Source organism: Larus michahellis, chromosome Z (genome assembly GCF_964199755.1).
Source record: "Larus michahellis chromosome Z, bLarMic1.1, whole genome shotgun sequence".
NCBI lineage: Eukaryota > Metazoa > Chordata > Aves > Charadriiformes > Laridae > Larus > Larus michahellis.
The window spans coordinates 54,709,184-54,732,505 of record NC_133930.1 but is presented as its reverse complement, the minus strand read 5'-3'; the positions used below and the strand labels follow the sequence as shown (position 1 = coordinate 54,732,505).

Here is a 23,322-nt window from a genome sequence, read left to right as displayed (position 1 = left end):
TCCCTATACAAAGCAGCCTGGGGAGTGTGAGCCACCGGGAGCTTGGCCAACAGAGCAGGCAAACAGCATGGGGTGGCGTGGTAGTTTGTGTGGGAGGCTACTCAGGGAGGGCACCTCTTCAAAGAAGGGACATTCTACTATCTGAGTGGGCGACTTGAAGTACATGTAACTCAGCAACCAGGCAGTATTCTGTGACCATCTGCACAGGTCAAGGGCACTCATCCTACCTGACCCTCAAAGCAAAATGGTGAGCACTTGTCTGAGAGCGAAAACTGCAGGTCTGCCTTGGGGATCTGCACCATCTACCCCAGCTCCACCCAGACAGAGCTGCTGAAGGCAGAGGCTGCAGTGCAGACTCTGCAGGAGGTGCCTTGACCTTTCTCCCTGGGCAGGGACAGGCAGCAGACATGCATGCGAAAGGTGTGCCCAGGTGAAGGAACTCCTGCCGCAGGAGGTGGTGAGAAGGCTGTGTAACATCAGGGAGGCTGAGAAGGAGTTAGATATCTGGTTCCAAGCCCAGTCCGCAGTGTACCCACAGCCAAATAACCAAAACCTCCCCCCCGCCCCGGCACACATAGAAGTGAGGGGGGCCAATAATGCAAAAGAATGAAAGCTTGAAAAGCAAGGACCGGCAGGAGAAAAGAGACTTCCCCTGAAACCTGAGGTGCCCTTGCAGAACTGCTTCACTGCTCTGCAGATAGAAGAGGAAAGACTAGTCACACCAGGAGAGACACTGGAGCTGAGTAAGGCAGCCCAAGAAAAAGCAATGGGTGATAATAGTAAGCGACTCTCTTCTGAAAGATACATAGGCACCCATTTGCCAGCCTGACACACCCTCTAGGGAGAAGTGCTGCTTACTGGGGGCTTGTATCAGGGATGTCACTAAGAGACTACCAAGCCTTGTACGGTCCTCTGACTATTATCTGCTGCTGCTGTTTCATGTGGGCTTCAGTGATACTGCCAGGACCAATCTGAGGAGTATCAAGAAGGACTACTGAGCCCTAGGAGAAGTGGCAAAGGAATCTGGAGCGCAGGTATTTTCATCAGTCCTCCTGGTCAAAGGGAAGGGGGTTGATAGACCCAATTGAATTTGACAAATCTACAAACGGCTACAGGACTGGTGCCGCAGCCAGGGGTTTGGCATCTTAGACCATGGGACTCGCTTTGAGAAACAAGGTCTGCTGGGGCTTGTGGTCCACTTGTCAGAGAAGAGGAAGAGCATCTTTGGTCATAGGCTTGCCAAGCTTGTGAAGAGGGCTTTAAACTAATGGTGCTGCCAGAGGAACCTCAATGCATCCCACTCCTACTACTATCATGACAATGCAATTGTAGACAGTAAGTCAGCTTTACTGGGGGCTGAACCTAAATGTCTCTATGCAAAAGCTGGTGAGACCTTACCAGCACAGGTTAGAGGGAGCACACCTATTGTTGTTGTTATTATTAGACAGAATCACCTCCTTCGACCTGCTGGCCACACTTCCTTTAATGCAGCCCAGGATACTCCAGCTTTGAAGCCCCCAGCATAAGAAGGAGATGGACCTGTTGTGTAGTCCACAGGAGAGCCATGAAGATGCTGAGAGGGCTGGAGCACCTCTTCTATGAAAAGAGGCTGAGAGAGTTGGGGTTGTTCAGCCTGGAGAAGAGAAGGGGAGACCTTATAGCAGCTTTCCAGTACCTAAAGGGGGCCTACAGGAGGGATGAGGAGGGGCTCTTTATGAGTGAGTGTAGTGATAGGACAAGGGGTAATGGTTTTAACCTGAAAGAGGGTACATTTAGATTAGATACTAGGAAGAAATTCTTTACTTGTGGGGGTGGTGATGCACTGGAACAGGTTGCACAGGGAAGTTGTGGATGCCCCATCCCTGGGAGTGTTCAAGGCTGGGCTGGATGGGGCTTTGAGCAGCCTGGTCTAGTGGGAGGTGTTCCTGCCTGTGGCAGGGAGGGGGTTGGAACTACATGATCTTTCAGGACCCTTCCAACCCAAACCATTCTGTGATTCTTTGGTTAGAAACAGCCGAACCAGTTAAATAGAATGTCTTGTTGTAAGGCCTTGGGTTGCCATGTGGCATGAAGACTACAGATGAGGTAGTTGATGTCAAGAAAATTTATCTTAAAAACAAAACAACAAAAAACCCCACCACAAAACCCAGACCAACTCACTGAAAGCACATCTTACACTGAAATGTGTGAGATGCATATTAAAAGTACTGTTACTTGTGATCTTCTGAATTCAAAAATAAAATGCAGTGCACAGGTTGCAAGCTCTTGTACCATGAAAAAGGCAGCACAACTTCTTAATTTTCACTTGCATGCTTAAGTTGGCATTTCTGAAAGGGAATTTTGAAAGGTAGAAATGTTAAAGTTTGTTCTGTCCCCTCGAAATTCAGTGGTACTTTTACATGTAATTCTGTCAGCCTTTGAGAAGGGTGAACTTGTTTAGTACGTTAGGTAAGGTAGGAAGAAATGCTTAAGTAAGTGGCATTTTCTTTCTGAAGAAGAAATCAATGACAGTCTAATTTTGTGTTTATGTTGGATGTTAAAGAAATTCAGTGATCCTTGCTCTGACCACTGATGAATTAAAAATAGTACCTGAATTACAGGCCAGAAGGTTGGGTTTTGGAGGACATTTTGCTGCTGACGGGAATGTTAAATGGTGAAACTACTACTTATTAATCTAATGTCTTCTATGAATCTAATGTGTTGCTAAAACAAAGAAGTTTAATTCTCAGGGGTAGCACAAGGATTAAATACTGTTTTCAGGAGCTAAATATTGCTGTCCTCACTGGCTGAATACTTGAGATGCAGGCTTCATATGTGTTTTAAACGTTCTCTAGTGGTTAGTGATGTCACTTCTCTGAAATCTCTAAAAATTAAATGCTATATCCAAAGTATTGATAAAGTTTAGCAGCTCACATTGTTTGTGGCAGGAACATATTCCAGTGTCTCTATATAGCTTATCTTTCATATGTTCTTCATACGAAAAAAAACAGCTGCTGGATTCTCCAGAGCTTCTCAGGTCACTTTTATCTGGGCCAGGTTGCTGGGCTCTTAATGTTATTGTTCTGATTGCCTGTAGTATCTGAAGAGGCCAAGTGTGGAAGAACCTTTTGGTCTGTTACAAATTGGTGTCTGTCCAAGGAGGTAATGGCTTGGGACATTCAGGACACTTTAATTGATGTTGTACTGTAGCTTTGCTTGTAATTGTAAAAACAAATTAATCCTGGTATATGTAATACTTGAACCACATATCTGCCCAGCATTATTCTCTCCATTGTGAATCAGATTATGTGCACTCTCTGGTGTGCCTGTTAAACCCAGGCAAAGTTGCTTTCATTTTAGTTAATTCTGAGCAAACCCAATTCTATGTCATAAGAACAAATTATATTTGGCTATTGGTATCAAAGTATGAAATGTGTTGGGGAGAGGAGTTGTTCTGGCTTTGTGGTTTTTTTAATGACATCACTATTCATCATGCTACATACAAAATGCCTGCGTGATAGTATCTTCCCTGAGGTCATTGGCTTGGATTAGGTGAAGATGTGGGAAGCCTTGGGATAAAAGTAGTAAGAATTTTGTATTGAAGGGGTAAAACATGTTTTATTAATGGGACTGCTAGGTATCTCATGATTCATTTCACTCAAAATGTGGAGCTGGAGGGACTGAGGCTGTTAATATTGCGAGGGAATACTGCTGAAGAAACTTTCAGAACTTGGAAGTTTGATAATTGAAGGTAAAGTGAACCAAAACTCATTAGGCTTTTAGCACAATGCTACCCTCTAGTGGAACAGTGTTGCATTAAGAAAACCATTTGTCGGTGAGCAGCAATGTTTTGATTAGACATGATATATGTTGTGCAGTATGTGCATGTACTTGTATAGCAGTAACAAAGTAGAAGAAAATTTGAGGAAGCCACCTTTATCATCTATGATAATGAAAATGTAATCTGGAACTGGAACGGATATTTATGACTCTGATAACTTCTTTGCAAAGAGTGAATCAGAAGTTCTCATTGAATAGCAGTTACATTCACTGTTAATAAGATTTCATTCAAGGATTCTTTCAAAAGTCAGTAGCATTTTGTGCAAGTCAGAAATGTACGCTATCTAAATCCTTGTCATGCATTGCTCAGGCTCTTCTTTTGGTTGTTTGCTTTTGTTCCCTGTTTCAAAGTGAACCCCTCCAGACCATGTTTTCTTATCAAAACCTGTGATTAATATGGATGCATCCAGTTTATTCAAACATTCCTGAATCTGCAACTTACCTACTGTATTTGCAAATGTAAGGTAGATGCTGGGAAGTGCTGGATAGGCATCTAGTGAAAGACAGGCTGTGCTGACTGGAATGTGTTACCTTTGAGCGTTCGGGGTTTGTGTAGGGAAAAGAAATGAACTCTTGGAATTCCAGTTGATGTAAAGAGGAAAGTGGAGAAAAATAAAAAACAAAATCAAAGCTTTGATAAGAAAATAAGTGTTCATTGTAATAGAAAAAATAGGGTGTAAGGAGATTATTTGCCTGGGTATTTCAGTTTCCAGATCCCAGGTTGGATAGATGGGTGAGGTTTTGGCAGCCAAGTAACAGGCTAGAAGTGGAATGGGAAAAGCTGTAACGGACTTGACTTTGGTGAGACTGTTGTAAACATGGAAGAATAAAGGATGTAACCTCTGGAAAAGAGACCCTACTGGATTCAAGACGTGGTCTGGGGATTTAAGCATGGGTTTAGCTCCCAAACTGAGGCTTTTAATTTAATTATCACTTTTGTGGTTTTTATTCTCTGCTACGCAAAAGGATATAAAAGTACATCCCCTGCTGTCAGCCTGTTTCTCCAAATGGAGCATAAGTGTGGCAAAATATTAACCTCGAAAGATTTAGGAAGCATGCTGTCTCTATAACTTTGTTATCCTCTTGGTCTGACTTCAGCAGCTATAGCAATGCGTTATGCTAATGTTAGTTTTTCTGTTCAGTAGACTTCCTGATAATTGATCATGAGAAGAAAAATTAATCTGTTGTTTGAAGACCTTGTTGTACATTTCCACTGGAAATGTTCTTAAGTTTTACTTACAAACATTATGCTGTGATTTATGTTTATGAATGAATTTCTCGAAAGTTTATATCACAAAGTTTGTGGGGGTTGCAGTTTGGAATGACATGGGGAAGTATTGCCACGAAGAAAAATGTGTAAATGAAAACTCCTTAAAAACATGTCTGTCTCTGAGTAGGAACAATCTAGATGCTAGAGAGAACATGTGACAGGAGGAGTTTATTGCAAAGAGGCTTACATCTGCATTAAATCAACTGTTCTGAGCTTAAAGGAAAAAAGTAGGGAAAATACGACTTACTGGAGAACCATGGCTTAATACTTCATCTGAAAAGCAGTTAGTGTCTGACATGGCAGACTTAGTTTAACCTGGAGTCTTATTTCAGTGTGATATCTTAACTTGCTGATCAGCTGTTTTCTAGAAAGTTTAGTAGGCAACAAAAAGACTTTCAGTGCTGCCAATAAGTGTCTTGTGTATAGCATGCATTGTTGGAGAGATATGGATACTGCATAGGTAAAATTTTATGGAAAAATTGCATGGGAATAAAGCAAACAACCCAATTGAAGCAATGAAATTCATTCTACAGAGTTAACAAGCAGGTGTTCTCAGAAGTTAGGTCGCTCTCAGTGTAACAATCTTTGATTTGGACAGATCCTTCAGAGTTTATGGATGAAATTTCAGGAGAAAAGTGTGTCAAGTGAGAAAGATTCTTTTTTTAAGAAAAGCAAACTTTGAAGATGGTAACACAGCCATCCTCAAAATGTAGCTCTTCGAAGCTATTAACAAAGATTCTTGAAATACTTTCTTCTAATACACTGCTCCGTGTAGATTGATGCTTTCAAAGTAGATACTGAGTGAGGCAACTGAAGAAATAGGTTCAGTATTCCTATAAGCATGGTGCTTAGACATTAGAAATGATTAGATAATGCCTTAAGCTATCCCTGTAGGTAAAGTGACTAAAGGAAAAAATGGTAAAATTTTGTCCACTGTTCATCTAAATGTGATGATGCAATTGTTTGGACAGGTAGCAGGGATTTAAAAGAAATTACTTATTGTTGCATTCCTGTATTACATGTGGGAAAGCTTCTGTTCAGATTCTACAGAGTAGAGTAGCGCAACAAAAAAATGCAAAAAAACCACCAGTCCTCTCAGTTAGGCTTCAAAAAAAATAAGGAGGTGGCTAATGTGACTATTTTGGTCTGACAGTTTTAATTCTCTCAAGTTGTCTGTGCTTGTACCAAGCTATGAAGAATACATCTTGGCTGGTGCTGAAAGAGGATGTTGGTCAAAATCCTGCCTTAATTATATACATCAGCTTCCTTCATGGAGGCCCTGAAGTTGCTGCTGCAATTGAAGGAAGTTTATGTTAGACTTGACGTATTACAGGATGATGACACTTATACTTAGTTAAGTAACCAAGAGAGAATCGAAACAACACAGAGAGAAATTACAACCTTTGGAAGCTATAAAACCTTTTTCTGATACATGCAGTGTGACTACCTTTCAGTGCAGAGATTTAGCTTGAGAAGGAAATAGGATGGAGAGAACTGGTGCAGCCTGACTCCAAAACACGGCTTAACTTTTTTTCTGCTTTTCAAAATGGAAAAAGGTCCTAATTTCTACCCCACGTATAATGTCAGGGATGGTTATGAAGTTTTTCAGAATTAAAGTGTTAGTAAGTGTGAGAGAAAAGGCTGAAAAGCTAGTGGAGTTTTGTCAGTGGTTGGTTTGCTTATTGTTGTTTTTTCCTCTTGATCAGCCACTGTATACCGTTCGGCTTTTACGAGTGTTTGGCCCAAGATTCCTAACTGAACAGTCAAAATACCAGTCATTGCTACTAGGTAAAGGTGCCTGTAGGAAGGTGCAACTGAAGAGATTTTATAACTTAACCTAATACTATTTCAGGTGCTTGAGTCTGGCCTTATTTTACTTCAAGAATTCAAGATTCTAATTTTGGGACAGCAGCATCTTTTAAAGACATAAATACATTTAAAAATAGTCAGCTGCACATGTCAGAGATGACTGGCTCCTTTTAGTTGTTCAAAGGCAATAACAAATTTGCCTCTTATTAAAAAAAAGTGCATTTATTGCTGTTTTAAAGCAATTTTGTTTGTTTACAGGTGTCAGCTGTGATGCATGTTTAAAAGGAAATTTTCGAGGTCGCCGATACAAGTGTTTAATTTGCTACGATTACGATCTGTGTGCAACTTGTTATGAAAGTGGTGCAACAACGACAAGGCATACAACTGACCACCCGATGCAGTGCATATTAACAAGAGTAGATTTTGGTAAGTGATAACTTCAAACTCTAGTACTTTGCTACTATGTTGTTTCTACAAACACGAATGGATTTTCGTGTTTTTACTTATTCACTTCCCATGTTAGCACACCGAAAATAAAAGCAAGTTCTCATCTTCTAAAACCAGGCTTTTTTTGTTTGATTTTTAGCATACAACAACTGATTTATTTATTTCTTTTAATTGGTGTGTATATATTTTTAATCTTTTATTTTGGTCTGATAAAGCAGGTAATAAATATACTTAATAACAATGACTACTCCTAATTAACTTCGAATTCAGAAGATATGCACTGTAGCACTTAAGTAAAGCATTCTCCCCCCAGTATGCTTTAAGTGCTACAGTGTACAAGCAGAAAAGTCCTGGGAGATTTTGCAGGAATGTTACTCACTGGTGGCTTATGTGGAACTCTAGGTACAGCAGGGATAGTGTTGGACTGTGCACAGTATAAAAGACTAGTGGCAAGGACTAGCATATAGTGTTCTTAGAACTCCTTTGAAGATCTACTAATTTAAGAATTATTTCTGACTGTAAGGCCATGTCAATATTTAAAATAAAAAAAATAATTGTTCTTGTCTCCTATCCTGCTGTTGTTTCTACTGTATCTTATTTGTAACAGGTTGTAACTCACAAGATACTTCTGTGACAAATCACTGGTCTAAAATCCAGCTGATGCTGGACATGTATTTCATTTTTATGTTCAGCCCACAGGGCTAGCATTTTAATACAAATTTTTTTAGCGATTCCAGCTGTATTGTTCTTTGTTTTGAATGCTTTTAAGAAATCATTATGATTTCTTAAAAGCTGAAGTCTTATGAATTTTAAATTGCTTCTTTACCTTTTTGATTAAAACAGAAGTAAAATCTACTTCTTTAATGCATTAAAGACTAGAAAGTAGCTATATATAGAAACATGCAGTTGGTTTCTCAAAATGGCCTTTGAATGAAGATGTCCTTCACTTTCTTTTAATTCTCAGGCCTCTGCTTGCCTTAAGACTGCCTGGTCGTGACTTAAAAAATCCAGGCCCTGGGATTCCAGGGTTTGGAAGGAAATAACTTAGTGCGTTATCAAAAATGCACACCACCATTCCAGCTTGCATATATTTCTTCTTGGACTTCTTTTTTTTTTGGTCTCACTAATGAGGTAAAATGCTCTGTGTATGGTATATTAATTCAGGATTCTGGTCACTGTTTGAGAGGCACAGTTCAAACTTCTAAGCCCTTTAGCAACAGTTATCTTGGGTTGTTAACACATGGGCTAACAGGACAGCATTGCTGTGAACACTAAAAGCTCATCATAGTGGTCAGAGAACTGAAACGTGCTTGCTCTGAAGCCTTAAGCTAACAGTAGATGTCAAAGCATTCAGTGACTGCACTGAGGAAACTTGTTCTAAACACTACTCACTTTAAAAAAAAAATCTACCATCAGTACCTAAGAATATCTAGGAAATATATTTTATTTCTTGCAACTTGGCTGTTTCTCTTTTGGAAGTCTTTGATATATGTATCTTTTGGTTTAATACATTTTATTTGTGTATGTTGTGGGGGTGGAGAGGGGTTATTTTTTACTTTTTAAGTCTGCATGAAGAATACAGGTGATGAGGGGAAAGAAAGTTCATAGTGAGGTATTGAGATGGGTAATAGGATTCCAAGGGCTACTTCAGCTTTGCTTGGTGTTTACGCTATTGTGGCTTTTTTAAATAAGAAGAATAAGAAAACAAGCTCTAGGAATTTCATATGTCTTGATATCTGAGCATTGCTCCCACAGAACCACTGTTGGTTAAAAAAAAAGTAAATAATGCTGCAGCTCAGCTCTGCAGCAAGGTTTCTTGTTTAATTAACACTGTAGAACAAGAACAGGGAAAGAATACATCACCACCAGATTGTGAACCGCAGCAAAGATTGATAGCTCCCAAGTAATCCTGACCTTGCAAGTTTATACACTGGAGAATGGATTAGGGATTATTTATAAATAAACATATTCCTTAGGGCTCAGCAAGGTCTGTGGCATCATTTTTAAATTTTTTTTTTTATAGTTCCCTGTAGAATATAAAACATAAAGGAGTGTGCCTTTACAGTATTGTACAGATGCTTAGAGAAACCAAAGTTAACTTTTCAAAGGGCTTTGTGTAGCCAAGGAAATCATGTGACTTTGAGGAACATCCAAAAAATTAGGAGCTAAGGTATTTTCAATTAGAAAATCAATAATGAATTATTGGACTAGTCTAGAATGACCTGTTTCAGAGTTGTCAGGATAGCTCTACTAATCAATATTAAAAATAACCAAGGAAGCAGATATTAATGGGTTAAAGGAAAATAATCTCTAGGGGCAGATTGGCAACGTAAAACTAAATGACATAAAAGTAATGAAGACTTCAGTCACTTCCTAGTGACATTCGAAGCCAAATGAAAGCAGAATGTTTTCTAATGTGTGACAGTATGAGTAGGGAGTTTTCCTAAGGGAAACTTCAGTAGAAACACAGAGTGGAAGGCTGCTGTTATAGGTAGATGTGTGAATTGTAGTTTAAGTGGACATTGACGAACTTCAGTACTGTTGACTGTAATCAGGTTTGATGCAAAGGTATGGAAACTGTTTGTAATAGGAGTAAACAATTTTTGCTGATGGTGGGGATGGAACTGGACAGCTGGTAAAATAGGAGTGTTTTACCAAGAAGGAAGTACAGTGGGGGATCCTTCCATTGCCAAACTGATATAAGCACTTCAGAGGCAGGCAGTGTCATTTTTCTGATTTTAAAAGTGTGTGTGTGTGGATCAGTGAGTCATTTGCGCAAGGTCCCTCTGCAGCTGATGAAAAGGACCTGTACCTGTAGCTGCCGTCACCATTCTGGCCATATCTATATGCAGATAACTGCGGAGCTCACTTAAGTACTCTGTGCTGAAGGCTGTGACCAAGTTCAGGTTTGTGGTGACAGCTAATCGCATGGGTGATCCTATGTGGTTGTGATCGTTTCAGCATAGAAAAGGTTAACATACTGTTTACCTCCATGAAAATTCTGATCAGTCTTTAGGGTTCCTAGGTACTGTAGTAATGTTGCAGAGTATATTGCAAGAAGATGGACTTCTTCAGGTGCTCTGAAGGAGCTTTTGTTGTCATCTTGATACTTTTTGATTTATTCTTCCCTTCCTCCCTCTTCCCCCCTTGAGACTCAGAGTAGTATAGGAGCCCATATGAGAACACTGAAAACAAATAAAAATCCCTGGTGATTTTTGGCTACACATGTATTTGCTGGTTAGCATGTTCATCTTTCAGGGGTCAGTGTATGACCTAGTATTAATTTTCAAGCAAGGTGGGATCCAGAACAATGGCAGTGCTATTGTTATTCAGTCTCCATGAGACACTGGAAAAAATGCTTTAACATACACACCAAGAGTGATATAGTGCTATAACAGGGACAGAGCTTAAAATAAAATATGAAGTCTCATGTGATGACAAGAAGCCTTTAAAGCACAAATCCAATTAGCTAGAATTGCAATAGGTCTATGTAAAGAACAGGAGTGTGCTTACCAGGCAGTCATTGTACTCTTGTGCTTTTTGTGGGACAATTTGTCAGGACAGTGGAGAAGTTCAAAGCAAATTTCTCAGTTTTCTTTATCCTGAAAAAGAATCCTAAGCTGTTAGGATGTGTTGTGGTTTGGGCTGGATTTGCCAATGACAAGATGACAGATGCTCTCCCTCACCTCTCACTCCAAGGAGAGGAAGAAGAGAGATAAAGAGAGTTACCAGTTTAGAAAAAACCCTAAACTACTCTAATGATATATTAATAATAAAATAAAAAGGAAATAATTAAATAGATACAATATAAATAAATATATATAAGACCAGATTAAGTTCCTAGGAGAAGATGTCACTGGCAGGCACTGGGGAAGCTCCAGACTGGAGTCAGTGACAAATGGGAACTGGAACACACTGATGGGGATCAAAGGTAGATGAGACCCTCTAACTGTCTTGGTGGACACAAATGTGTGTGTCCGCACAACGCACACACCCACCCAGGTCCTTTCTATTTTATTTCAATATCTGCCTTGAATTGGAGAAACCAAAACTGGACCCTGTGTTGCTGGTGTTGCCTAACAAGTGCCCAGTAACCTGGGATAGTCACATCCTTTGATTTGATGGCTATTCTCTTACTGATTTAGCCCAGGTGTTCATTTGCCTTCAGTGCCGGGGCACACTGCTGGCTCATGTTTGGCTTGCTGTCCGCTGGGATCCCCTGGTCCTTTTCAGCAGAGCTGCTGTTTTGGCACTGCTCAGTATTGGCAGACGGGCTGCAAATCCTCTCTCAGCTTCTTTAGCATCTGTGCTCATTCTTGGCTTCAGCATGTGCTTCCTATTGTTGGGGAGTGGCAAGACCAGGGCTGCTCCACAAGGAATAACAAACCAGGAGCTGAGGGTGACCATAGCATGGGCAGGAGCAGTGTCCTTGCTGACAGGGTGGCTGGGGCAGGGTTGGTAACAGGAGCAGGTCCTGTTGAGAGTCCCAGACAAAGCAAGTATAACAAGTCAGCTCAGAGGTCCATGCAGGAAGTGCATCTAAGGTCGCAGGATGGCTGGGTGCAGCTGCAGCATAGTTTGTGGCTAGATGGTCAGACCTTAGATGTAGCCCATGAGCAGAGGGTGTGTTGTGGAGGCCTGCTTTGAGGCTGGTCAAGGCAGCTAAGGCCTCTTGGTCAGCTCAGGGCCCTTTACACCTGCTAAGGAAACAAAACATGCAGCTGCTGATGGATGAATAACTGAATACCTGCCAAGTAATCATTGTCAGCCCCAGCAGTGTCTCTTGCACAGAAGCAGTTGCCCCAGTGCTATCTGGTATGAGGTTGAATACTGAGATTGGCAGCTGATGAAACTGCATGAAGAAAAATGGAGGATGTACTGTTTCTTCTTGCTAGACATAACTGTTCTGGAAACTTACTGAAGGATTGAAATAGTGATGCTCTGTCTGGAAGGAATGAGCAGCTGGTGCCAGATTCAACCAGGCTGGCATTTTACTCTAGCAAATGTGGCTCTTGCACTGCCTTTGTAGTGAAAGGAAAGAGTTCCAAGTAAGGTGAGTAGAGATCCCACCCGTCGAGTGTAGGTCCCTCCAGTTTGTAAAGCAGGACAACATTGGTGATTGTCAGAGTATTAGAGTCTAGATGAGTATTTCAGCTATATTGTCGTGTATCTTTGTTTCATAGGATCAGTCATAAGATACTTCTGGTTGGAACGTAACTCTGGAGGTCTCTAGTCCAACCTTCTGCTCCAAGTTGTGAGGTCAGACCAGGTTAGCAAGGTCTTTGCCCACTTAGTTCTTGAAAACCTCCAGGAATGGAGATGGCACAGGGGCTGTTTGGGTATCCTGTTCCACAGCCTGTCTGCATGGGGCAAAACACTTTTCCTTATATCCTTTTGTCCTCCATTACTGTAGCACTGTGAAAAACCTGGCTACATGTCCTTGCTTTTGCCCTCTGTTTGTATAGGGGCATCTGTTAGGTCACCCAAAGCTGTCTCCTCCAGGCTGAACCAATGCTGGCCCTGTAGCCTCTGCAGTGTGAGTGCTCCAGCCCTGCCACCTTAATGGCCTTCTGCTGAACTCGACTTGAATTTGATGTCTCTCCTGTACTAGGGGGCCCCAAACAAGATGCAGCGCCTGGATGAGGCCTATGGGTGCTGAGCTGAGGGGATCGCCCCTACCCATACTGCTCTAGCCACATGGCTGGCCCCTGCTCTGCTTGCTGCCCCCCCTTCCCCTGCACCCAGTACCATCTCCTCAGAGCTCTCTATGGCTCTGGTGGCATCACGCCCCGGCTCTGCCTGCTTCAGGTAGGGCTGGGCTGAATTTCATAAGATTCCTGTTAACCCACTCCCTTATGCAAATGTTTATAAATAGAGGGTAGGTAAGCATTATTTTAAGTTCATAGCAGAGTATCTAGCAGGTTTTAGAATGTCTTTTGTTCAGAAAATCTGCAGCAAAACAGAACAGTGGTTTTAGGGGTAATACTCTTTTGAATAGTATGGCTGCTTGATCAGTGATACAGGAATATATATATGCTTTGTAAAATGTGGTGCGTTGCCACCATTTAGTTTCTTCAAACATGGAAAAAAAGTTCAAACAAATACACTACAACTTGTATAATACCAACGTTTTTATGTATAAGTATATATCAAATTAAAATTATATTACTTGTGAAGAAAAGTGAAACTAAAATTCTTGGCTGCTGTGTGCCCTTTGTAAAGAAATATGTCTTAACAGAAAGCAAGGACTAGCTGTTACAAAATGTAGTTCTGAATCATCTTTGAAAGATTGATTTTTATCTAAGGAATCCTACTATACTTCTGGCTCATTACTAACCTCTTGCCAAGTTTAAGAATGTGTTAGTTAACTGTTAAGTGCCAGCAGTCTGTAGCTATAGATGGATAATAAAGCAAAAATGCTTATAGTTTTGGTTGAGTTTTCACATTAAATCCAGTTTGATTTTTTTTTTCCCATTCAAGAAAAGCTATAATGTCTAAACTGTTGAGGTTGAAATCTAACTTTGTAAACTATTGAGTCCTCCTCAGACAGCATTCTGATCCTTTTACTCCCTTTTATTCTTCCTCTAATTGATAAGCAGTGTAGGTAATGAATCCTCTCCTAGGGGGATGTGATTTAGTCCGGTGTTCTTTTTTACTAAGCAACCTTGTCTTCCTAGAGACTTTGAAAAGAGCGCTGCTTTAGAGGTCCAGAGGAGTTTGAAGAGCTATGGACTTATGCTTTTGTGTAGGAAGGTGTTTGGAAGGAACCAAAATACATTACATGAAAGGTTTCTTTTTGGCCAGAAGGGATAATTCTTTGGTCATGGGCCAGTTGCATTGTAACAATTGTACAACTGTAAGAGAAACCAGTAATACAATAGTAGGTTGCCCCACTTCTGCAGCCGTGGCGGCATGGCGTTTTCATTTTTTCGTGTACTTCCTTTAATTGTTAGGGTCTTCCTTAGCAAATGAGCTTTTGATAGTCAATAACATGGCCGTGTTTATAATTTTTAGGATTTTTTGATGTACTTATAAAACAAAACAGGTGGAAAAATATTCAGTCAGCAGCTTCAACATCAAAATTAGACACACAGATTCATGATACCACTTTTTTACCAACCTCTTTTCTTTTAAACCATAACATAAATTAAAAAAACAGACTTAACTGGGCACATGTATTTCAGATTAGAAAAGGAACAGATTTTGATTGTAAGGTATGGAGACAGACTAAATTTGAGGAGGAAAAAAGAAGGTATAAACTTCCAAAGGAAAAATATTTGGATTTGCCAGTGACTGATGTCATGTCTGACAGGTGCATGTATTAATATTTTTTTATGGATGAAGGCATATTTATTTGGCATGTGCATGTATGCTTGGTGTGTATTAGGAGAAAAATGGGTAAGGAGGTATGAGTGGGAGAACATGCAGGAATACATATAATCAGGAGGCTGGAAAGAACTCAGATTTGGGTTATTTTACTAATAAATGGCTTGCTTCATACTCTCTAAAAGCAAGGACTAGAAACACTGGATTTGACAGTACTCATCAAACTACTTGATGGTGGGGTGGTATGAGGAACAGAAAAGGCCTCTGCTACCTAACAACAACTAAAACCACCAGTGTGCCATCAACACTATTTCTCATCTGAAATCCAAACCATAGCACTACACTAACTGTTAGCAAGAAAGTTACCTCCATCCCATCTCAAACCATGACAGTATTCAAGTCCAAAGATACTTGTGCGTGCAAGTATATGTAATTGGTTTGTCCTGTAGGATGACATTGCATAACACCTGTACATAGGGAATGTCAGAGTTCTGAATGCTAATGGTGTTATCCTATCTCAGACCCAGTTTTTCTGGTCACGTGCCAGGGTAATTGTAGTACCAGTTTGCTCATATAGAATAAACACAAGCTTACTGTGAGTGATGGATAAGAACTAAAGACAGTTTTAAAAGCTTTGACATGGGGGAATTTGCTGCTGTTCCTGTTTTTGAGCATTCAGAACACACTCTAAAGCTGATGGATACTTACAAACCAAACAAGCAGATTTAAGAGTTTCTAAGAAGCTTTTTTCCAATCTGGTGGGATTGTCGTCTTCAGTTGGATATAGTATATTTAGGCATTGGCCAGCGACCTCTCCCACAAATGCAGGATGGTAGACCTTCCTCTTAGTTTCACTGATTCATCCTATGGATCAAGTGGGCATCAAGTAAGGACAGATGTTTTGAATTAAGACATACCACATGCCTTGTTGTTAGGAAAGCTGGAGAGGAATGTTTTACAAGGTCATACAGTGGTAGGATGATTCCAGCTTGAAACTGGAGTAGTGTAGTTTTAGATTAGATATCAGGAAGAAATTTTTCACCATGAGGGTGGTGAGACACAGGAACAGGTTGCCCAGAGAAGTTGTGGATGCCCCATCCCTGGAAGTGTTCAAGGCCAGGCTGGATGGGGCTTTAAGCAGCCTGATCTAGTGGGAAGTGCCCTACTCAGGGCAGGGGGATTGGAACTAGATGATCTTTCAGGTCCTTTCCAACCCAAACCATTTTATGATTCTGTGATGCCAGCTGAATGCCTGACAACCTGTCAAGGAAATGCCCATCTTCTGTGTGTTGAGTGACCCAGATGCATTCAGAACTGACTCCTGATACATGTTGTGCAAGGGCCTTTGGGATTTCCTTCTAATAATGATTCCAGGCATCTGTGTCAGTACTATATAAACGACTTTCAGGTTGGGGGGTAGGGGTGCTAATCTTTTGGGCATGTCTTCCAACTTAGATTCACGCTGACTTCCAGTCTGTATGGTTCTCTGTTTCAGTCGTATCTGGTATGCAATTCCATTCTCTAATGAAAAGTTACTTCTGTGCCTTATTGTATAAAACATTCAATGGAACCTCAAATGCTTCTTTGGAGAACTAAGACTTAATTGTCTGGGAGCTTTATAGTTTGGATAGTTGGACATGTTTTCCTCATGTATATGTGAATAAATGAACCTGGATTCAGGATGGTACTCAAGCTTAGTGTGATAGTTAATTTGAAGAACCAGTTAAAAATGCTTAGGGTATCAGGTAGTGTTTCTTCTTTGGCAAGGCTCTCTGTCTCCTTGGGTGTTTCTTATCATGCCTGTTAAAAGGGTAACTTGCTCTCATCTTCCAGCATTTAAATTCTCTGGAAGCAGTTTCCAAATAAAGGGAACAGTGTCTTACTGAAAAAAAATTTTATCCTGCAGTGTATTCAGTCTGATTCTGTATGTTTAACTCTGCATATTAGCATGTTGCTAAGAAGTTCATTTCCTGTATTGGTCTTCAAGAGTTAGCCCTCAAAACCTAGTTATATGTAAAATACTACCTGTTAATATAGTGGATTATAGATATGTACCTTTTTTAGCATAAGCATCATCTTTTGTAAGGCTGCAGAAACAAAAATGTTGTTCTGTTCTTTCTGTTCATGTCCTAAAGAGGTCAGTAGTAGAGTTGTCATAAACCTTAGGAAGCTGCGACTTAAGCCATCAGGACATATTCCTAATACATTAGATAGGTACTGCCTTGTGGTGCAGAACATGAGTTCTAGTATATGTTCAGACTTGTCCAATTTTTAATTTATAACAGAATATTTGTAATTCTGTGAAAATATTTTTCAGTTACTTATTGATGAGTCCTAGAAAAAATATCAGTGAAAAGATTTTAAATTACTTGCTAGAGAAAAATCACACTTTTTATCTTGATGTGAATGTAATGTTTATTCTTGTTTCCTGTAGAATACATAATACCTGCAGAGGATGAGAGAAACTAGCATTCTTTTCTTGCATGGTTTGATAAACTTTCATATGAAGTTTGGGGAAGCCTCTACATTAGTAACTTAAGTGCCTGCTTTTCATCAGTAACGCAAAAGTGCTTAAATTCAACATACCTAAAAGTTGCAACCAGTGTGTAACAAATAACCAGATTCCTTTTTCACTATCAATCTTTTACATTATATGTTTGAGGTATTTCTAAAACTATGGTTCAGCTATGGCATAAATATTGACATATGGTATCACAGAGGTCTTCTAAATTTTAACTTAAATTTTTGAGGTACTGTTGAGAGTTCAGCTTTTGAAAAATCATCATATGATTGAAAATACCGTACGTGACCTGCTACAAGGGTAAGAAGGGTAGTGGTAGAGTGAAGGTTTGGCAATAGCAGCAGCATCATAGGATTCTTTGCTCCTACTGAATATTAGAAAATTATATTATGTTTGCTAATGAAAATGAAATGTAGTCTGTCTGGTTTTCATAATCAGTGATCAAACACTTTTTGAATATCAGACTATGGCCTTTATAGAGCATTAAAATAGCCATTTCAATTTAATACCAGATGAATTTTGTAGTGATTACATTGAAGTACACTTGGAAACAGAGGTTTATATGAACAAAAATAATACTACTGCTTTGAAGTAACCTCTTTAAACACTTTCTGTTCCAGATTTGTACTATGGTGGAGAAGCTTTCTCTGTAGACCAGCCACAGTCTTTTACTTGTCCATATTGTGGGAAAATGGGTTATACGGAAACATCTCTTCAAGAGCATGTTACTTCTGAGCATGCAGAAGCATCAACAGAAGTGGTAAGAAGCTTCAGAATTGGCTTTCAGTTATGGTGGAAATAAGTTAAAAAGTCTCTCTTCCAGAAAATTGGTATCCTCCTGTTCTCTTTTTTTTTTTCCTTGAAGCATGAGTACATTTGAATGCGTTGTAAGAAGACATACCCACATTTGATCATGATATCAAAAATTCTATGTTTCATGGGTATCATAATATAATGAGCTTGCTTTTTCTTTTATGGTTGCTGTTTGTTTTTTCTGATGTAAAGGCTGACATGTCTAGGAGTTCATTATCCTATAAGACAAAATTTAGAATCATCTCATGGTTATTCTGTGTAGCCATGTCTCCCTTTTTACAGCCAGTGTGTAATTGTCCTGGAAAGTTGTAGCTGTGCCAGTCTTTCGTAACCGTAAGAGAGAGGAAGACACGCAGTTTGGTGTATTTTTCAAATAGCTTTTGTAATCAACCTGATATATTTGTGCAGTGGAAGTTGTCATTCTTTTGAAAATACCGCTGTTAAAACAGGGGTGTTTTCCCCTGTCCCTAACCATTAGGACACTTGACATGGTTAAAAATACACCACTTAAACAAGTGTCAACAGAAGTACTTTAGTCTGAGGTGTTAGCTCCTGCTATCCTGGTTGTCTTTGGGAGTAGGAGAGACCTAGATTAGCAGAATGACATCCAGGGTGCGCTTGTCTGGTTAATGCTGTATCATAGATTCCTAGAAAAATGTGAATGGTTGAAGTGGATTACTCATCACTAACACCTTGTGAAGACATTACTTAAAAATAGGTTCTCTCTTCTAATCATCTAGTTTTCTTAACTACCAAGGAATTCTGTGGAAGAAAATGAACCTTTCTTTTCCAAGCCTATTGAGGATCTTGTGTGAAGGAGTGATAGGGGAGGTGGTTTGTCCACCTTTTTGAGATTCGAAGGTGTTCTGATATTTCTTAAAAATATATGAAGCAAAGCAGTTTACTTCACAACCAGTTGCACTGAAGGATCATAGTTTAGCTTAGTGACACACCGCAATTTTTATCATCTCCTCGACTTTTTCTTTAACTTTGCAACTTTCAGACATAGCATCAACCATTGGAAAATCCATGTTTGGATGACTTTCTTTGGTGGCTTAGTATTGCAATTCTTATTTGCACCACTTGATGTCAGTGATACGTTCCTGACACAGAATGCTAAGATTTTAACTTTTCAAAATTTCATACATCCTTGTTTGCAGCTGTGACTCCTAGAACTGATACATAAAGCATAAGTTTGTGATTCTAGACACTTGCAACTGTACTGATTACTGAAAGATTTGTATGTGTACTCCTTTCTGTGAGTCAGTCTGCAACTTTGTTATATCTTTGTTCCAAACAACAGTAAAGGACAATATTTTAATCCTTGATTATAGAATCATAGAATGTGTTGGGTTGGAAGGGACCTTTAAAGGTCATCTAGTCCAACCCCCCTGCAGTAAGCAGGGACAAATTATGATTGCATATGTTTGTGCTAATGTTTGTATCTAGCTTTTTTGATAAATATTTAGTGTGCATGCACATAAAACTACGTGGGTACTGTACTCTTACTGTAAATAGTGAAAGGTTACAACATTAATAAAGAGGAAAATATGGATTCTAAATGCTTGTGGTCTTACAGTTTCGAGCAATTATTTCTGTTTAGATACTGAGCTTGTAGCATCTGTCTATCCAAAGATGTGTGCTATTTTAGATCCTTAATTATAGATCTTTAAGGGAACTTTACAGGTTAGAATTCCTTGTATTTTACAGCCCCCTCCCTCTCCACCCCCATTTTTCAAAGAATAAGTCAAAGAACCTTTGGTCCATTAAAGTTCGCCATTTTTGTGTTCAAAGTGGTGCAAATAAGAAGCTTACTTTCTGCTGATTTTTCTTAGGTATTTGGCATTGGTATGTACAGCAATGTTAGGTACTTGTAGGCAGTAATGGCAGACTGGCTGAGGTTGGAATGGACCTGTGGAAGTCATCTTGTCCAACCCCCTGTTCAAGCAGGATAACGAACACCTGGTTGTCCAGGACCATGTCCAGGCGGCTTTTGGATTCTTGGAATCCAAAAGATAAGATTACTGTCATGCTGTGTTGTCCCTCCAGGAGATAATGGGGTGTTGAAGTACGCCATGAGGGTACTTCAAGGGCCTGCAAATGTGGGCCATCTCCTATATGTCTGTAGAGGGCCTGATCCTTTTGTTCTTACTGGTCAGGTGGCCTGTAATAGATACCCACTATAATGTCACCTTTGCCTAATCCCAATTTCTAATCCCAACACGTAAGGTCTCCGTTGGCTCCTCTTCCATCCCCAGCAGAGCTTCATGCACTCCAGCTGCTCTCTCACATAAAGGTCAAGCTCCTGTTCATCTTCTAAAGCGCCCCCTTCCTCTCCTTTCTAAAGAGCACGTATCCCACCATTGCAACACTGCAGTCATGGGAGCCATGCCACCATGTCTCCATGATCCCAGAAAGACTGCAGCCCTGCAACTGCATTCGGGTCTCTAACTCACCATGGTCATTCCCCATGCTGTGTGCGTTAGTATACAGGCACTCTGGAGAGGCACCCCAGCATGTTGAGGTCTTGGAGAGAAACTCCAGGAGGAGAGTTTGTTGATAATACCTTGAAGGTAATTGTTTTAATTCTGGTTACTGTAATTGAAAATTATATTAGTATCTATAGGAGTAGTCATAAGTTTTGTGATTAAGTCTGTAAGGTTACACACTAAAAAGAATAAATCATAAATCATATGATTTTGGTGATTACTAAAACATCAGTAACTATCAGTATTGCTTCACCAGCAAATGTCCAAGGGTAATGGTAAGTGTTACAGGACAAGTGCAGAAGAATCTGACTGTCAGTATAACGATTGTTATTGTTGGTGTTGAGTTTCAGGTCAGTTGACTGTTCCACATAAAACACAGCATTTAACTAGAAGCCTGCTAGCATCATCAATACAAAGATTTTGGGAAACTGCATCAAATGTAATTTTTGAATCTCATTTCAGAACAGAGACATAAATTTTCTACTATTACATTGCACCGCAACAACTTTCTCACATTTAGCAAGGCAGTAGCTAGGCCCCTTGTACATGAACTGTAAGGACTAAATTGCTGATAAAATTGAGGTGAGCTTTTCTTGCAGAAATGAAATAGACATTCTGAAACAGTCTGAATGGTTCCTGTTTCATTCTCAAAGATTACAGTGTCTCTTGTTGAGGTTATAGAAATACTGTCACTTAAAGTGGTTACCTTATATGTAAATAGGGAGGTAGTGGTAATATAAGCAGGCTTTGGGAAACTGGCAGGTATTCTATGAGCATGACTGATACAGGACTTTGCAGTCATCTTTCAGACATCATTCAGAGTACCATGATGATTTTTTAATACAAATGATCATAACTTCAGGAGAAACTTCTGACAATGTTTTCCTTGCATCTGTACCATTTATTCATGCATGTTCTATTAACAATGACTTTTAGCTGTGTCATGCTTCATCAGTGATGCTGCAGTCTTTGATACGATTTTGCCAGAGTTTATGCTCAATTAAATCAGTCAAACTTTTTGGAAGTTTAGTTCATGTTTAGAATTAGGGTTAGGATACTTAGATTCCTTCCTTCTCATTGTTCCTTGTAGTTTTCATCTAGCTGATGTTTTTCTGAGGACTGTGTCTCTTCAGGCAAGTAAGTGCAGTTCATAGTGGCTTTTGTCCTGTTACCAAAATAACTTTCTTCTGCTTTGCTGCTTTCAGAAGTGTGTCCTCATGTTGGGGTTCTGTTTCCTCAGGGTAGCTTAAATGAAAAGAGATTGTTTTCAAGGTACTGTCTCCTGTTGATATGAAACACATTATTTAAGATAAGCAACTTATAAATAAATTTATGGACTTTAGAACCATCTGTCCAATAGACATCCATTCCTGTGTCCGTACAGGGTAGGTGTATGATATGTTGGCATAGCCAGGTATTTATTCTATTAAGTTGTAATAAGATGTTTTTCCTCTGTAGGGTGTCTGCTTGTATGACTTCTGTAGTGACTTCTCTCCTCTGGTAAGAGGTGCTCTGTGAAGAGAAATGCTGAATGTTGAAAATAAAGGGGAAGGAGTTGTTGCAAAATGCTTTAAAAATACCTGGGTTTCTGTTCAGAGCTGACTACTAGAATTAAAGTGTCATTAAAGATGTAGTAGCTGCTGTCAAAAGCAGATGAAATTTTACAGTAAACTTATTTCGAGACCTTGTCCTTATCTCCATAAGCGTAAGATAGATGTGTGCGCTATTATACAGGTGTTCTTAATGCCCACAGTCTTTTGAGATCTACTGTCAACAACTTCAGTATATGCTTGAAGAGTACTGGGAACCTAGGCTTTATGTTGCAGCCAGAGTTGCTCCATAAAGACAAGACTGTTTGTGAGAGACAGAGATAAATTCATAGACAGTAGTTGCATTTAACTGTCAAAGTGCTGTCAATTTGAGCACTTTGAGCACTTAACATTTGTGGGAAGAATTTTGTGGGATGGGTTCTTTTTTTTTTTTTGTCTGCCATCTGTAAAACTTTAAAATCAGTCTGCAAAACTACTGTGAAGAAAAATGGAAGATGTTTTTGGAGTCATTCAGAAAACAAGTCATAATTATGGCAATTGTAATGGCACTGTTTGTCTACTTAATTAATGTTGTTTTGGTTTAAAAAAATAACAAAACGAAGACAGATGTCAGTGCCTTCTCATTGGTAGATAAGGGGAGAGCAACCAACATCATCTACGTGGACTTATGCAAAGCATTTAACACTGTCCTGTGTGACATTCTTGTCTCTAAATTGGAAAGGCATGGGTTTGGTGGATGGACCATTTGGTGGGTAAGGAACTGGCTAGATGGCTGCACTCAAAGGGTTGTAGTCAATGGCTCGATGTCCAAGTGGAAACCAGTGATGAGTGATGTTCCTCAGGGGTTGGTACTGGAATCAGTGCTGTTGTAACAAATTTGTTGGCAATGTGGACAGTGGGATTGAGTGCACCCTCAGCAAGTTTGCTGACGACACCAAGCTGTGTGTCACGGTTGACATGCTGGAGGGAAGGGATGCCATCCAGAGGGACCTGGACAGGCTTGAGAGGTGGGCCTGTGCGAACCTCATGAAGTTCAGCCAGGCCAAGTGCAAGGTCCTGCATCTGGGTCATGGCAGTCCCAGGCACAAATAAAGGCTGGGCAGAGAATGGCTTGAGAGCAGCCCTGAGGAGAAGGACTTGGGGGTGCTGGTGGATGATAAGCTCAACATGAGCTGACAATGTGCATTTGCAGCCCAGAAAGCCAGCAGCATCCTGGGCTGCATCAAAATTATGGCCAGCAGGTTGAGGGAGGTGATTCTGCCCCTCTACTCTGCCCTG

The 23,322-nt window shown here is 40.0% G+C and overlaps 1 protein-coding gene across 4 annotated transcripts in view; it reads left to right on the top strand.

Annotated features, from left to right (window-relative positions):
* LOC141735785 (E3 ubiquitin-protein ligase KCMF1) overlaps positions 1–23,322 on the top strand; it is a 54,053-nt gene that overhangs the window by 22,244 nt on the left and 8,487 nt on the right. For all 4 annotated transcript variants that reach the window (XM_074568975.1, XM_074568974.1, XM_074568977.1 and 1 more), the window contains 2 exons: positions 7,157–7,324; positions 17,813–17,952. In XM_074568975.1, coding sequence (XP_074425076.1) covers positions 7,294–7,324; positions 17,813–17,952 — 171 coding nt within the window. In that variant the 5' untranslated portion in view covers positions 7,157–7,293. The remainder of the gene's footprint in view (positions 1–7,156; positions 7,325–17,812; positions 17,953–23,322) is intronic.